Genomic DNA, 16,997 nt, shown 5'->3' with positions numbered 1-16,997 from the left:
GATGGCCTACCAACAACTACATTTGATTTAATGCTACCAGACCACCCCCAACTGTACTGATCCAGACCCAACAGAAAGCCGAATACCCTTTCTTCTACACTGCTGGTTTACTGCCAAAAAAATTTAGACGCACATACTGTCCTGACGGTTGGAAGAGGAATTAATCTTGCGTTACTACAGAAGTTGGGTATTGCACAAAGATGGATAAGATGTGGATGTTCTTAAATGAAGAGAACTACACACCTCCTTAACAATAACCCAGATTGAAAAGAAGATTTAGAATTTGGGGGAGAGGGGAAGCTTGCATCACTTAATTCTGCTTAAAATGCACCAGTAGACACTTCGGCATGTGTTCTGGGTCAGCCACAACCGCATGAACAAACGAACTGTTCCCTACCAAGCACAAAGAACAATCCTCTTCCCTTTCCCACCACACTCAGTATTCCTTGTTTCAACAAGGCCCAGAAATTGAATAGTGCTAACTTTGTAAGCTATGACACTAAGTTAAAGCCAACAGGGGACAATAAAAGCAAGGGAATTTGACAATATCATACAATTCAAGCCTAAGAACAGTTCTACATGGGCCCACATGGATAACTTGCCATAGATTGCTCAACATCTACCTCCTTGTATATTTAATGATGCCCCACACTGACTATTTCAGGAACTCATAAGGCAATTCATAGGATGATGGAACACAAATAAAGAAGAGGCCAAAAAGTACATACCCACAGTGGATACAGTAGATCCTGCCTCATCCAACACATCCACGGGCTCTGCTAATTGTAACTGGATCTTTGGAACTACAGTAAGGATGGCCAGGACATCCAAAGCATAACGAACTGTATCGTTCCTAGAAAAACAACAAACCTTAGCCATACAAGCCACCACACCTGCAGCTGTTTATGGCTAGAAGAAGGTGTCCCCTTCTAACATGCTGGATGCCTGCCTAGAGCAACTGGCAGCTCCAGGCACAAGGCTGCGTCATACTCCATTATGTTCTCACCTGGCATAGTAGGTTTTCCAGTCACATGCTATTGAAATAAGCTGAAGCATAAGCTGCACACAGGACAGTTTGAGAAATATCTCGGCTGGCTCCCAATACAGCTGTGCAGGTCCATATTCTATTAGAAATTCCATCATTTCTACAATCTGTTCATGAGTGTAGGAACAAGCCTGCAAGAAGGAGAAGTAAAAATATTTACGTTCAGAGCATTTAATTTTAAGCTTCCTGATGTGAATCCAGAAAGACAGCTCTTGAACACATATTAGGGGAAATGAGCATGACAACAGTTAATCCATGAAGCTGCCAAGGTATGAAAAACATGCATGAAGGAATATCCAGTAACACTGATGAAAAGCACACCTGTGAAATACTCCAATACAGCAGCAGCAAGTAGCTCATCCACTTCTACTCACCTTGTATGGAGGCTGTGGATGGACCAGAATGCCGCCCTCTGTGCGCTGCAGTGACTGTTTCACCTGTTCTACTTTGATGGCAAGGTGCGCCTCAAAATACCTGCGCATGGCCATGCAAGTGTGTTTCCCAGTCTGGCGGCTGGCAAAGATTTCATCATCACTTAACAACGCACCCTGGTCCTCTAGGTTTAAGATCTCAAGAGTGCTGATCTAGATGGGAAACGAAACATTTGTTTTAATCCTTTGGTTATCAAAGAGGTTCCAGAGTCTCTTTAGTGCTCTTCAAACACAGTACGATAGCATCAAAGGCTATCGTTGCCATCACCACCAGCATCAACCAGTTCCTTGAACACCTCTAAAATGCAGTACCTATAAAGTATGGGCAGTAAATAGGATGAGTACAGGTGGGTGGGTGGTATTGACAGTGCCATCCTAAAGCAGAGTTATCTCCTTCAAAGTGCACTGACTTCGATGGATGTTGAAGGGGTAACTTTGCTGAGGATGGCACTGTAAGTGCCCCCAAAATAGAGTGATGCCAGTAAGAGCCATACAACGCAATTCACAGCTCTCTTTTGCTTGCACTGTAAACTACATGGCAGAAAAGCATTACACAATGTATGTAAGTTTGACCACCAGAAGCTAAGTATGACCACCAGAATTTCCAACTTCAGTTCAGAAACACAAGGAAGGTAGCAGGGTCCCTTTAGTGCTACACAGAGAGAACACCTTAGAACAATAAATGAAACCGCTATCATACTCACCAAGTTAACTAGGCGCCTTAAGCCATCATGCCTATCAAAGAGCTCCAAGACTGCACGGAATGAGAAACAAATAGAGAAGAACATGGTAGCGTGGCAGCAGCCTGAGGCATGAGAGCACTCCATCAACCACAGGGTATAGTTCACAACATCTGATAACACATTGTGGGGATGCATGCACACCTATGGAACAAGAAGATGTTATGGCAATCTTAACTTCCATTCATGCAAAATAATATGCCAAGTGCTGTTTTTGCTCTATCAGTAATTCCCACAGTGACCACAATGTGACAAAGATGTAACCTAGTAATTCAACCACTTGCAATCTCAGCTATAACCCACTACAAACATCTCGAACTTTTTGGATTCCAGCACTGAAAGCCACTGAAAAAACATAGTAAAATGTCTGCAGACATGGCTTCATTTTTTTAAAAGCAGTTCCCACCAATTTTGTTCTCTCCTTAAACACCTCCCTACAATATCTGCATGAAACATAGTCTAACATGACAGAATACCAACATGCGACAGATTCATCCAATCACTGCACGATGAGAAAAATGTGATTATGTGAACCTATCCAATATGAAACCCACCAAATACGGAACTTTACAGCTTGATCATACTGGGATCTTACCCTCTCCATGGCATCTTGATTGTAAGACAAGTAATATAAGCACATGGAGACACCAGTTGCTGCCATTGAAGGACGAGGAATCTCCAGTAACTTCTGCACTCCTCCATGAGCAACAAACTCTGTAGCAAACTTGTTGTGAAGAAGCAGAGATGCCAAGTGCTGTGGGCAGAAACAGAAGAATCAGCCTCAAAACCACTGAACACTTTTCTGTGCTTCGCAAACAAGTGAAATGTCTTCCCATGCTGCAAAAAGTGCTAAAGAAAATGAGACAGCTTTGTCCTCATGCATCTATAAGTTTAGGCAGAATGGTTACCTCAACTGATAATAAATACCTTTTCTGACTCAGATACCAACAAAACATGATGAATTTTATGAAGCTATGTGACCCAAGCAATGCACAACAGTTAAACACCCGTAAACGTTTAAGTCAGAACATGAGGATTTCTAAGGAAAGGGTAACTTCTCCCTCTTGTAGCCCATTTGAAATACAACGCAGCAGTTTCATCTCAGTGGAACACCACAGTCAGAACTCTGGAAAAAGCAATTTTGTGACCCACTAGTCTCAAGAGAGGAGCTGAGAAGCTCCTCTAGCATAGCAGCAGGGAACTGCTATGTAGGCAATGGAACTGCCTAACTCATCTTCGAAACAGTCCCTGCAAGGCTTAGGGCCACACAACTGATCACAGTTAATTTTGTATTCCTTTGCATAGATAGATGTCAGAGCTTGTGGCCCCTCCAGTCAGTATGGACTACAGTTCCCGACTTGTGGCCTCTCAGATGTTATGGACTACAGTTTCATGCATCCCCTGCCAGTATTTGCTCGATGCTGGCAGGGGATGATGGAACTGTAGTCCGAACCTGGGCAAGGATTTGATACTAATTAACTTATGGTGTCATCTGTTAGCAAGGAAGGAGTGAGGGCTGGTTGACCCCACCCCCAAGCTCTGAAGCAGGTACAGACAAGCCCAGAAGCACAGAAAACTTTTCCCAGTGGCCAGCAATGATCATTGCAAACATCTGAAAACAGGAGGTTCTGCCTTGGACAACCAGCTGTTAAACACCAGCTCATTTTTTTTAATGGTTGCTTTATTTCTGTTTTAATTTTTTTTAACTAAAGGAAACAAAGGAAAAAGGAAAGCTGAAACTAGCTGATTCTGGTATTCCAGAATAAAGGTCAAACAGGGAAAAAAACCTGTCTAAATCATTCACTTTTACACAAACCATTCTGTTAAAGTTATAAATTTATCCATTTTTTAAACATTTGTTTCGAAATAGCAGCTCAATCCCTTTTTGTTGTGGTTAGAGTATCAACTTGCTGATACCTTTTTGAGCTATTTTAATGAAGTCAATACTTGAGCAACACCTGACAAATCCTTTTTTGGCAAGTCAATCTTAGTGCCAGCTGCATGAAGCAGCTCTGAACATGTCTCTGTAAACCTAAAAAGCTAAAGGTAGTCCGTCCCCTTTGTAAGCACCCAGACATTACTCAAATCAGCTTCCACTGGGATCGGACTCAGGTCACGAGCAAAGCTTTGACTGCAGTACCATAGCTGACCACACTGCACCACAGGGCTCTTCTTCATAAACCTGGTACAGTGTAATTGCTAATACACAGAGCTACAAATTAGGAGGTCCTTCTCACAGCCTTAGCTATCAATTGCAATAGGGAAAGAACAACACTGGTCAGTCTTACAGAGCTGAGGGATTACAAGAAAGTGAAGAGATCTGTACACTCCAAAACAGTCACATAGCTATAATGGGGATATCCAGGGACAAACTCCCTGGGCGCCCCCTGGTAAGTCATGTGTGGAGGGGAATTGCCCCCCACATTTCTGATCCACCCACCACACACCCCCAGAAGGCCTTGGCCGGTCGGGCTGAGCGAGAGGGGCTGGGCTGGAGTCTAGGCTGCACAGAGCAGCCAGCCAGTCAGCTATCCCCCTTCCCGGCTTGAGCCTAGGCTGCACAATGACTTGAGCCTGGGCTGCACAGTGCCAGCTCAGGTAAGTGGATCGCCCGAGGGTGCCGCGTATTGGCAACTCATGGGGTGCTTGGAAGGGCCTTGCGTAGCTACACCATGGGGAGGCGAGGTGATGTGTGGCAGTAGCTACCATCTGCTGCAACTTCTGCATTAGCTAATCTATATGGTTCTAAAATCATTCTCTTCAAGTAACAGATATATTTAGTAATTGGCTCAGTAGCACCACTGGTAAACAAACAACTCACTATGTAATAATTTACCTTTAGGGATTCAAAAGTGAGTAAGACATCATTGGTTCGTTTCAAATCAATATAGAACATCATCAGTTCTCTTGATCCAAGTTGCATGAAGATGGGCAGCAACTGATGAGAGAAGAAAATATTTGCGTAAAGCCTGAAAATATATTAGACGTCAATTGTCACTAACATTCTTTCTCCAAGGCAACTGGGATCTCAGCTGAGAAAATATGTCCTTGTATTTACTTCTTGCTCAGTTAACAACTTCTTACCTGACTTCTGGGAGCAAGTTCATTAGCCAAGAAATACATAAGAGTTGTCCCCTGCTCAACCTCTCCAGTACCTCTGTTCTTTCAAGTGAATAATGCTCACAACATGTTCTCATTATTACAGAGGAAGATCTGTGTGTCTCAGTGCAAACAAGTTGCAAAGGACAATGAGTTAAACAACAGTTTCAGTTCAAACCTTCTCATACATCCAGACACTTTACATTATGCTCTGTGCATATCTTGAAGTGATCATGTTGTTCCTCATAACACAATTTAATACACTCATAAAAGGAACCCATTTTACCCACTTGTTGAACTCACCTCTTGGTACTCCCCGAGAGGAGTCAGGTACTGCAGAATTAATCTTTGCTCAATAGCAGGGGTCAAAGGGTGCAAGTTATAGTTCGTGCCAACCACCCATGGAGACATCTCTGACCAGCTGCTATTAGACAGTTCAACAAACATCTTTTCTGGCTCTGAAGAAAAGCCCAGTTTTTGTTTTGCTTTCCGAAAATTCTCTCTTTGTTGTTTTCCAGACCTTTTTGTGGCAGAATTTACCCGACTACTTGTCTTGTGACTTGAATCAAGATTAAATGAGATTTCCATATCCCCTGTAACTTCCTCCTGTTCACCATCCACAGCCATCTCTCCATAGTCCATGTCCACAGCCTCTTCATCAAGAGGTAAAAGAGGGTCTGAGGGTACTTTTCGGGGACTGAGGCGCTTGTTATCCTGTTTTGTATTCATTTCACTGACCTGAAGCTCTCGTGAACGTCGAAGCACAAACGCCACCTGTCACAAAAAAGACACATGTGCATCACTTCCCATCCAACAGTTATTTAATTTACTACAGATTTTGAATTTTCGTTTTGAAATGAACCACACTGAGCATAGTTCCACAACCACAGAAGTAGGCCAATACATCCTAAAACAGGAATGAGAACCAGGACCCAATTATAAGCTTATTCCCTAACTTCGAAAAATATAAACGTATCTTAGGCAATCAATGCACAACTTTTCAACATTTTACAAGGCAGGAAAAGGTATTTGTGCAGAGGGATAAATGCTATTCACATAGTTATTACCAGCTGAGAATTCTCATCTCTGTAGTTGGCTGCAATATCTTGGTTCTCCATGGCACCTCCCAGCAATCCAGTTGCATATGTTCTCAATGGCTGATCAGCCTCACGTGCCCACTTGAAAAGATTCTCAACAATGCCTTCCTAAAAGACAGACATTCCTATTTTAAATTATCTTTCTATAGCCCATAAGGTCACAATGTGCTCTATACCCAATGCAAAAAATGTCAAGTAATGAGAATTCTATGAGTCTTTGAAGCATTTTCCAGGAAGAATAACTGACACTGCTTGGTAAGGACACTTGACACAGTCATTGTGATTGGCACTGCATTTACATTAGAAGGGTTTTTTGTTTTGTTTGCTTTACACTGGTTTTTTTACTTTACACTGTTTATCACATCCCATATTCATTAATAACAATATTGTTAATCTAACAATCCATGAGTGATACAAACATGCAAAATAATTACATCTGTAGGCATAGCCCTCTTGAATATTATTGTGTCGCAGCTCCCGCTAGTGAATGACAAGACTTTTTATAAACCAAACCACCACTTGCTTCTTCAGCAATGGTACCTGAAACAGCACACATCAGAAAAAGCTCTAGCAGTACACAGGTTCTCCCTTATATGCACATGTCACTTTTTGGGATCTCCATCATTAGGTACAATGCTATCTAAACCAATATAACTTAAACATATTACTACAAAGACAGCAGAAGAAGTCATGGGCTTGGAAACTATGAATAAAATGGGCTTACTACTTTCCACAAATTAATTCAACATAATGCTGTACTGCCACTTGTGGTAGCCACTAGCAACCAGAAAATGCTCCCAGGTAAGCAGGTGATAAGGAGGAGCCTCTGACTTACAGAACATTTCTTAGCATGAGTCTAGCTCTTATGTTAACTGTGGCCATGACTGCACCATTGCTTAATTTTCTTTAAAAACACAAACATCCCTTTTGAGATTTTTTCCTTTTCTGCAGTGTTAAAAGAACTGAAGGTTTTGTTCTTCAGTGAAGACTTTGGGCTTCCTCAGCCAAAAGAACTGTTTTCTTCTGCATTCCCGAAACTTTACCTACAAGGTTGTTAGTGGTTTCTAAGAAAAAAGCTAGCAAGCCTTTTAAAAATTATTAACTGCATAGATTTCTTTTTTAAAAAAAACAGCAAGAGAAGGCTGTGAAAATGTTGGATGTGATGGTCACAGGAGTATCTGCATGACTTCCTATATGCAACACCTTTTCTTGAAAGACAACTGCAGTCTCCAGCCCAGGCATGATGTCCAGAAGGAGTCGGCAGGCAGCTGTGTTCAAAAGTGGCTCTCTGCTTGTCATCACGTAAGAATTCACCAGCTGAGAAAACACCAAGCACAGGATTAAACCAACCCACTTGTTTATTTAATAGCTATCCCTACAAAAAATATTGAGTGCAGTTCTTTGATTGCCTACCGTGCTTCACACAAATAATTTACCGTGTCATTTACTGATAGTCTTGTTGCTATAACAATTCCTTAACAAAAAGTTTAAAACCTAACTTTACTATAAGCAATCCAACAAAGTGTTTCAGACTTTCAGAAACAGTGAAAACAAATGAGAAGACAGTAATATGGTTTGGAGTCAGAGCGCTTATTAATGGAACAAGCTCAAGGAAGTGTTTTTTACCATCTTCACCTGCTAAGGGCCAGGGAACTATTTAGACCTGCCTACCATGCAACACTGGAGGCAAGTCAGAAAGAGAGATTTACGTAAAGAGAAGAACTAAGTGGACAAAAGAATGAAGGAAGGCGAACCCTGATGAGCTCCACTTCATGCCGCACTTCTGCAGATTGTCCCTCAGGAGCAACTCGAAGGAGTGAGCAGAGGGCTACTGGGGCACTCACTTCCGTAAACTCACGCAATTCACGGAAGCACTAAATATTACGTCTGTAAGTGCAAGAAATGGTCTAACAGTTACAGTCCTTGCAGAGTTACAGCCTTCCAAGTCCACTGAAGTCAATGGGCTTAAAAGGGAATAACTCTGCTTAGGACTGCACTGTAATTCACGTTGTCTTCCCTCAGCATCAAGATTGGTTTGTTTTACTCTCAGCAACTTTGCTAAATCAGAATGTAAATATATTTAGGCATTATCGTATTAAGGCTACATAGTTCACATAAACTCCTTTAAATCATTGGTAACAGGGCCAATGATTGATGACTGACTGCCAGCTACAAATCAACAAGAAAATATGAAACTTACTGCATTCATGAAATCATCATTTTTGAACAGTATTCTCAGCAAGTGGCCAAGCATACAGTCTGGATCTGCTCGACCTGGGAAAGGATAGGTTAAAAAACCCACACTTGATAATTAAGCAGGGAAAGCAGCAGTAATTCAAAGAAAGTCAAGCATAAAATAACATCAATCATAACATCAACATCATAAAATAACATGACGTATATCTTCATCAACTCCAAGTTTTTGAATTAGCAATGAAAGAATACTTCATATGCTACTTTTCTGTACATATATTTTTAAAAACATGTTGTTCCAACAAATTTTCTATATTGTACAAACAGTATACAAGTTTAAATATAACTAACCAAGCATATGTATGACCATCATAATTCACAGTTGCAAATGATGATGAAAAAGAGGGCACAGCTGAAACATAACACGTCACAGGAACATGAAGAGAGAAAAATATGAAAGATGTGGAACTAACCAGTTCTCATTCTTTCCATTTTTTAGTCATTAAAGAGTTTCAAGAATCCAGCCAATAAAAATCCAAAATTTCAAATGGCTATGCAAATACTGTCCTCATTACTCTTTTTCAGAAAATGCATACTGAATGTTCAGATCAACAAGTTAGAAAGATCTTCACAAGTCAATGATTGGAGAATACTGAGATTTCAAGATGTGTAAAGATAAATCTACCTGGTGACTAATGCTGCCCAGCATATCTGTAAACTCAGATCCAGCATGCGCAGGGAATGGAAAAAGAAGGCTACACCACTAACTTTAAACATTAGACAACAAAAGTGAAAAAGTAACCCACAACTTAAAAGTCCTGTATCACAGGCGTATCAGGCCTTATGTTTTATCCCCAGCACAAATAATTCTTCATTTTCCCTGAATAATCTCTGATAATCAGTATGTGTATATCAGTAATGAGTAGACTGTAGTTCTACCGGCTTGTTAACTGCAGGCTAACTCTTTATTGTACATCTCCTATTATAGATTCAATTCCAGCTTCATTTTCTTTGTAATAGGTTTAAATATATTGCTGTCTGAGTAATTACCAAAGTGTATTTCCAGGTTGGATGGTAAAGAAGAGGTTTCAGAAGTTCCATGAGCAGCAGGGTTAAAAACATTTTTTTGTAAATGCCTTAGTTGTATTTTTAAGGAGGGTAGAACTGACAGCCCTGAGCAGGAAAAGTTTTGTCACTTACCAGTTCATCAGCTCAAGTTATTACATACATTTTCAGAGAAAGAGTTTTCACCCTACATGTATTCTTAAAACAAGCAATGGAAGCATTTTAATGCTGCTTACACCATCAGTCAAGGGTTGGATACCAGTCTAAAATGTAATAATAGCAGATAAAATTTGTGCAGCTTTGTCCGTTTTTAAAAAATACTATTAAGGAGGAGATCTAACCACATCAGCATAGGCTGTCATGACATCTTACCTGGATGTCTGTCATCAAATGGATCTGGATCTCCCTTACGATACTCTTCAGTTTCTTTCTCAATTAATTCTGACATTCTAGAAAGGGTGAGAAAACAATGAGCCCATGGTCTCCCCCTCCCAAGAAGATTCCCCTTAAATGGCTTCAAAGCTATTCTCAATGCACAACAGATGACTGGCAGCCCCATCCAAACCAAGAGGCAGCAGGCCTCAGCACCAATACACCACCACTCTGCTGCCCCCAAAAGAACTTTTTCCCGTTGCCAAAAAACCCCATAGGGATGAAAGGACATACACCACAGAAAGGGGAGGGGAGCGTCCAGCCCTCAATTCCAGGAGAGAATTGACTAAAGTTGGCTCTGCCCCCAGGAATGCCCCACCACTCCCACACTGCCATCCAAATGGGACGTCAGTGCAGCCCTGACACAGTCCGGACTTCAGGATTCTGCTGCGGCGGAGCTGTGGGACGACCAGCTGCTGGCACATCCACCCCTCCATGAGGTAAGTACTCTGGGGAGGGCGAAGGTGACGGAGCAAGGGTGCGACACTCCCACAAGCCCTTTTGGCTCTCCCTTTGGATGGGGCTCTAAGATACACGAGAATAACTCAGCATGGGGCAGCAACAGGGACTGAATAACTGCACTCCACTGAAACAAAATCTATGCTGCAGAGAACTGTTCAATCTTGCAACCAAGAACAGAAGTTGTCCTAGTGATGTAGTCACCAACACAGAGTCAGCTGTGATATTTCATTATTATTGACTGGCAACAACACTGTCCTGGCTCCACCCTTCCCACTTTTTAAAAAATTCCTCAGCTTTCCTAATTTCTGTAAAGCTTTAAAATTCAACACTTACAAACAAGAGTAAGTACAGCATATGAACAGTAATTAGTTATTCTTTCAAATATACCTAAACCATATACTTACCGAGTAAGGATGGGGACCATGTCTTGTCCACTGCCATGATCTTTCTCCCACTGCTCCAGCAAAGCAGTAAGCTCCGCCTTAGAATCCAGATACCCAGAACCTGAAGTCATGACTCACCCTAAAGTGAAAGAGGACAAGCCAAGACAAACCTGAAAGTTAATTAACTCTCACGTATACCTCAAGACACTTTTTAAAAACTAAGTTTTATTCATTTACCTAATATAATTGTAACATCTTCCTCCTGCCATGTAGGACGAAACCTACATAGACAAGCCAGTGAGATAAGTCATTGTGATGTAGTGGTGAGAGTACTGGACTAGGACTGCAGAGAGGTACATTCTAGTCCTCACTGTTCCTGGGCAGCATTAGGCAAGCAGTTTAGTCTCAGTTACAACTTAGCGTTGTGAATTAAAACAGAAGAGAAGAACAGAGACAGGGTATAAAGGTGTCTCTATGCTAATAGTAGAAGCCTTCGACCTAAAATGGGGGAGCTGGAGTACAGAGTTTTGAAGGAGGACATTGATATAGTGGGCATCACAGAGACATGGTGAAATGAGGAGAACCAGTGGGATGCTATTATCCCAGGTTACAGGCTCTACAGGAAGGACAGGACAAGGCGGTGGTGTTGCCCTCTACGTCAAAGAGAGCATAGTGCAAGGGGAGCTGATTTCCCTACAGAATCACTGTGGATATCAATACCAGGTGTGAAGGATAGTCTAATATTAGGAATATATTATCGTCCCCCTGACAAAGTGGCACAAGAGGATTCTGAGATGGAAAAAGAAATTAGAGAGGCCAACAAAACCCAAAACATAGTGGTAATGGGTGATTTCAACTATCCCCACATGAACTGGAAAAATGCATGTTCAGGTCATAGTAAGGAGAGATCATTCCTGGATATGTTAAATGACTGTGGCTTAGAGCAGATGGTTGGGGAACCAACCAGTGGAGAGGTGATCCGAGATGTAATTCTATGTGGGACCCAGGACCTGGTGCAGGAAGTCAGTGTTGTTGAGCCAATAGGGAAGTCAGTGTTGTTGAGCCGATATTTTTTCCTCCCTTGGAGAGCAAAAGTAATGCCAGTAAACTGATGTGTGAGAAAATTTTTACACACAAACACAAAGGAAAATTGCTCGATACCTCCATTTACGTATGGAACATGTCTTGCAAACAAATGGAATACAGACAAGAAATGGACCATGGGATACTCACTGTGAAGGGTCCTTCTCCTGGGAGATAGGAGAACATCTTGATGGGTGTTTCATACCCTGTTCTCTGGGAAGCAGGAACTACTTTTTTATAACTTCCTGTCTTGCTAGCGGACTCCATTTTAAGCCAGTATTCGACTGACAGAGCAGGTAACACAAAAACCAATAACACATGGTAACAGGAAAGAACAATAACAGTACCTAAACAAATACTGATAACATTATTATCAACTGGATGAGTTCTAGGAATGAGAGAGAACCACTGGAGGACATGTCAAAATTGGGGGGGGGGGGGAGTTGTCATCCTATCCCAGTGGCGTTTCTCCAGCTCGCACCATTTCATTTTTGCTGGAGCCTGGTCGCCTTGCTCTTGGTCAGCCAAGCGGCCTCTTAGGCAGATAACGTTGCCCTCGTCTCAGTCAGTCACACAGCTTCCTGAAGGGAATGACATTTTTCAGAAGGTCGCTACCCTGGTAGCTTCTGCCATGCTCTTAGAGAAAGTCTCCTTAGGGGGAGAAAAGGAGGGGGCAGCCATCTTGTCATCCAAGACAAGAGAAAAAAGGCACCCAAGCAGCCTTTCCTATCGTGTTCCCTCAAAAAAGTACACCCAAGGGAGTGGGGAAAAGGAGATGACACCAAAACGCTAACTGACACAATAGAACAAGGCAGAGGACTGACAAACAACAAAAATTCACTATCAGCTAAGGAGCCGCTGTAGGTCCGTGCCCTCCCAAATGAGGCTGGAAAAATACTGGCTTAAAATGGAGTCCACTGGAAAGACAGGAAGTTAGAAAAAAGAAGTTTTTTTCAGCTATAAGCAATGAGAGCTAAACAATTTCCCCCTAGAAACAACTTCCTCACTTCTGATTTTCATTCCCCTCCTCCAACCTGTTAACTTTCAGCCTCTTCAAAAACCAAGATGTTTTTTTTTTAAAAAAAAAACCTTATCAAAAGATGGGAAGAAGACCATTTCATTTTGTAAAATAGTTTTGATACTTTATCAATAAATTAAAGTGTATGTACAAGTTTGGAAAAAAACTCCACACTCCTCCTCCCTTACATTTCCCGTCCACAGAGACAACCACTGGTTGGCTTCCTGAAACTGAGCTGTGCTAGCCAAAAGTAGAGGCACCTAATTTAACACTGAAGCATCGTGGAGCAAAGTTTTATGAGAGGGGAGGGCAGAATGCTTCAGCAACTTATGTGATCAATTGCGATGGGGAGGTGAAAGTGAGGAGGATCATTCATAATCTTGAAGGCTTTAAATGAGACCACCAGACTACTTGGTATGAGGTCTTGGGCCGTCTATGAATGGTTTGCCCTCCAGCTTGGAGTAGTGGTTAAGAAAGGGTGGTTTCTAATCTGGAGAACCGGGTTTGACTCCCCACTCCTTCACATGAGTGGCAGAGGCTTATCTGGTGAACCACTCCTAAATTCTTGCCAGGTGACCTTGGGCTAGTCACAGTTCTTCGGAACTCTCTCAGCCCCACCTACCGCACAAGGTGTCTCTTGTGGGGAGAGGAAGGGAAAGGAGCTTGTAAGCCACCTTGAATCTCCTTATAGGAGAGAATTATGGGGAATAAATCCAAACTCTTCTTCTTCTTCCTGCCATCTACTTCAAACAAGACACAACCACCCTAAGTTCCAAGTTGAACTGTTATCTCCAGGGTTTCCTCCAAAAGTTGGACAATGCCAATCTATAGTGTGAAGCTAATAAAGAACTTTTTTTAAAAGGCCAATCAGAAGTGGGTTGTCTCAGCATTACAACTCAGGTATTTGTTGACTGTCTCCCATTTAAATGCTGTCTAGGGACAACCCTCCTTTGCTTCCAAGACCTGATAAGATCAAGTTAGAGGCAATAGCCTGGTAAGGGAATTAAAGAAACAAGAATATGTTTAAACACTAGTTTAAAAGAAATTACTTAGTACTTATTTTTTACTGATATCTCATCTGAATTTGCCATCTATTATCAGTATCATGTTTTTACAAGCTCTGCTTGAATAATGGTTGCATGAGATAAATATTTTCCCAGCTATGGTTGCCTTTTCATGGCACCTTTATTCCAGGGAACTCAACAACTGCAAACAGGCCTATGCTCCTTGATTTCCCAAGTGCACATTCAAACTCCAGGGGTCCATCACATGCAAAGTGTTCAACAGTTTTGAGGATAGTTTGAAGTATTAGATCATGGTATCCAAACATGATCTCCCATACAAAATTAGTTAGGTGAAAAGTTCTTAACAGCATTACTACTATTATGATGTCCCATTTAACATATTTCATACATAAACTACTTTCCAAAATATTAAATGCTGATGGCCACCCTAAACAACTGTGAGCAAAATGAGAAGAAAACAATGATTATCCCAACAGGCCAAACTCTCTAAATGTCTCCTAGGTATTTTTCCACTCCAGAAAACCTTCTTATCTATTTTAATACAGCAAATGGAGTGGGGGAGAAAACATACAAAAAAGAAGAAAAATTACAGACATGCAGAGATGAATCGGGTTAAAACACATCTCTCTTGAAATAAGCAGCTTTCGAGAACGATAAAACACTGGCATTTATCATAGCATTTATTTTCCTTTTCTACAAAACTTGCTTTCCAAGTGAACAACTGAGAAAGTGTGTCAACTTTTTAACTAACAAGTCTGGTTTCAGACCTTCAGTCGTGGACATGGCATTTCTGACAAACAATTAAAGGTCAACTAACCCACCTGGTTGTTGGGGATTAGACAGTTTCTGGCTTCAGCTAGACAAATAAAGATACCAAAATATATGTCACATGCCGTTAATACACTGGTCAGACCTCAACACTTATACCCAAGCTGGAAAATTTAGGCACCAAAGTCATTTTTCAGCCTCCAGGGTTTTGCATTTTAATTAGTGTATTTTCTAATGTTTGTTAGCTAACACCTACTGCTAAACAATTTGCACTTTCCCATAATTCTATCCAAGCTACGACATGATAAAAGTATTGGGGTATATAAATAAATATGGACGCAACCATGGCTGTCATCGGAACAAAATCAGTGCTGAAAAGACCAGCTTCTGCCATGGGTACCTGGTTCTGGGGATGTCTAGTCATCATGTTGGTAATAAGTTTACCCCCAAAATAGCAGAAAAAACTTCACCCCAAATCAGGAACCATTTCAGCAAATTAACTTTTACAATCTTTAGCTAAACAATGTTTTTTCCACTGGCCATTTTTCTGCTAGTGAAATATGTGGATATATTTCAGTTGCCACTTAGAATAATCTTAATTAAAACCATTCATTTTTAAAAGACCCATTATTGATTAGAAGAGCAGTTACACTCAAGATACGCATCAACTTACACTGCTGCAGATAGCCGATTAAATTCAGTAACTACACATTTAAGTTACAGTTTCCTAAACAGTAGACAAATCTAGATGGGTAATACCCTAGTCTGTTGCAGAGAACCCAAACAAAAGTCCGGGGACACCATAAAGATCGTCCGCCCACGTTCATTTCAGCATGAACGTTCACTCAAAACGCGCTTCAGCGGAGTGATGAAGTGAGCTGTTTTATTAACCAAAGTTAAGCAAGCTTTCAGCGATCTGAGCGCAACAAGAGGGTGAACTCTTTTACAGGTTTGTCATGTAATCTGCCCACCAGCTCCACGCATCCCATCTCAACGCCTGGGGGCTGCCCCGTTTCCAGTTGCATAAGTAGTGCTCCTCTGGAGGGCTTCCAGCTAGCCTGGCAATCTTCAGCTAGACACCACCACGACTGCATCCCCGGCAGGTAAGAGTTACAAACACCAGCCTGCCTTCGCTCCTCATGCAGGTCTGACCCAGTTCGGAACATCGACCAAGGGTAATTACATAATGCATCCTGATTACACTCGCCTCTATTGTTTTACTGGCAGGGACCCTCCCCCCAAAACACGTTCACTAGGAAATCAGCGGGAGCAGGACCCGCTTCCAAACCCTCCGCCCGGGCCCCGACTCACCCGGGGGCCGCGTTGGCGGCGCGGGGCGGGGGGAGGGGCACGGCGAGGAGCTCTTCCGGCTGGCGGCGGCCGGCAGCGTCGGCTCGAGGACGGGTCCGCAACGCCAGGCGGCCCCACCACGGCGCCGACCGGAAGGGGCGGGGCCCGTCAGGACTTCCGGCGCGGGCACGCCGCGTAGGTCCGCCTTCTCGGGTATATAAAGGAGGAGAGTCGCGGCAGCTGGAGGCGGAGGGGGAATGCGCGAAGGTCTTTTTTTCAGTTGTGGTGCGAGCTGCGAGGCCTCGCCGCGCCACCCGCCATTTCCCTACCTCTGACGGCTCACCGAGCAGCGCGGCTCGCCTGCACTGTCGGCGGTCCAAGCCGCCATCGCCGGCGCTGGGGGAGGGCCGTTTGCCGCGCTGACGAGGCGGGCTCGGGCGGTTTTTTCCGGCCGCGCGCCCCTGCTTGAGGCGGCCCCCTTGCAGGCCGCTGGGACTGGAGAGCGCGGGGAGCCCGTCCCTTGCAGCTCCCCCCACGCAGACCGGCCTGCCGTGAGGGCTTGGAGAGCTGGTGCTCTTGTCACGTTGGGGGCGCTCCTTCAGTCACTGCGGCCTTCGATGGTGGTTGGGCGGTCTCTCGGGTGCGGACGTCCTCCCGCCTCGCGAGCGCAGCAGCTTGCCGCTCGCAAGTTTAAATCAACCCAGCCTTTAGCGGGGGGCGGCGGGGGGGGGTAATGTCACCGGCTTGGCTGGCAGAGAGTTCTGGCCTCGATCAGCAACGTTTCCGGAGCAAGGGACAGGCAGCGGGTCACCTGGGAAGGCTTCTCCCCGTCTTAATTGAGTTGTTCTTACTGTGTTGAGTGATCT

The 16,997-nt window shown here is 43.1% G+C and overlaps 1 protein-coding gene across 1 annotated transcript in view; it reads right to left on the bottom strand.

Moving 5' to 3' along the window:
• DCAF1 (DDB1 and CUL4 associated factor 1) overlaps positions 1-16,311 on the bottom strand; it is a 51,263-nt gene extending 34,952 nt beyond the window's left edge. Inside the window, 14 exon segments of the mRNA XM_048491913.1 lie at positions 729-853; positions 1,007-1,176; positions 1,420-1,629; positions 2,181-2,360; positions 2,812-2,970; positions 5,053-5,154; positions 5,619-6,089; positions 6,383-6,520; positions 7,616-7,729; positions 8,613-8,686; positions 10,043-10,119; positions 10,969-11,086; positions 14,895-14,929; positions 16,153-16,311. Coding sequence (XP_048347870.1) covers positions 729-853; positions 1,007-1,176; positions 1,420-1,629; positions 2,181-2,360; positions 2,812-2,970; positions 5,053-5,154; positions 5,619-6,089; positions 6,383-6,520; positions 7,616-7,729; positions 8,613-8,686; positions 10,043-10,119; positions 10,969-11,078 — 1,930 coding nt within the window. The 5' untranslated portion in view covers positions 11,079-11,086; positions 14,895-14,929; positions 16,153-16,311.
• Positions 16,312-16,997: the final 686 nt, after the last annotated feature.

Source organism: Sphaerodactylus townsendi, linkage group LG03, assembly GCF_021028975.2.
Source record: "Sphaerodactylus townsendi isolate TG3544 linkage group LG03, MPM_Stown_v2.3, whole genome shotgun sequence".
Lineage (NCBI taxonomy): Eukaryota > Metazoa > Chordata > Lepidosauria > Squamata > Sphaerodactylidae > Sphaerodactylus > Sphaerodactylus townsendi.
This window is presented reverse-complemented; position numbering and strand designations above follow the sequence as displayed.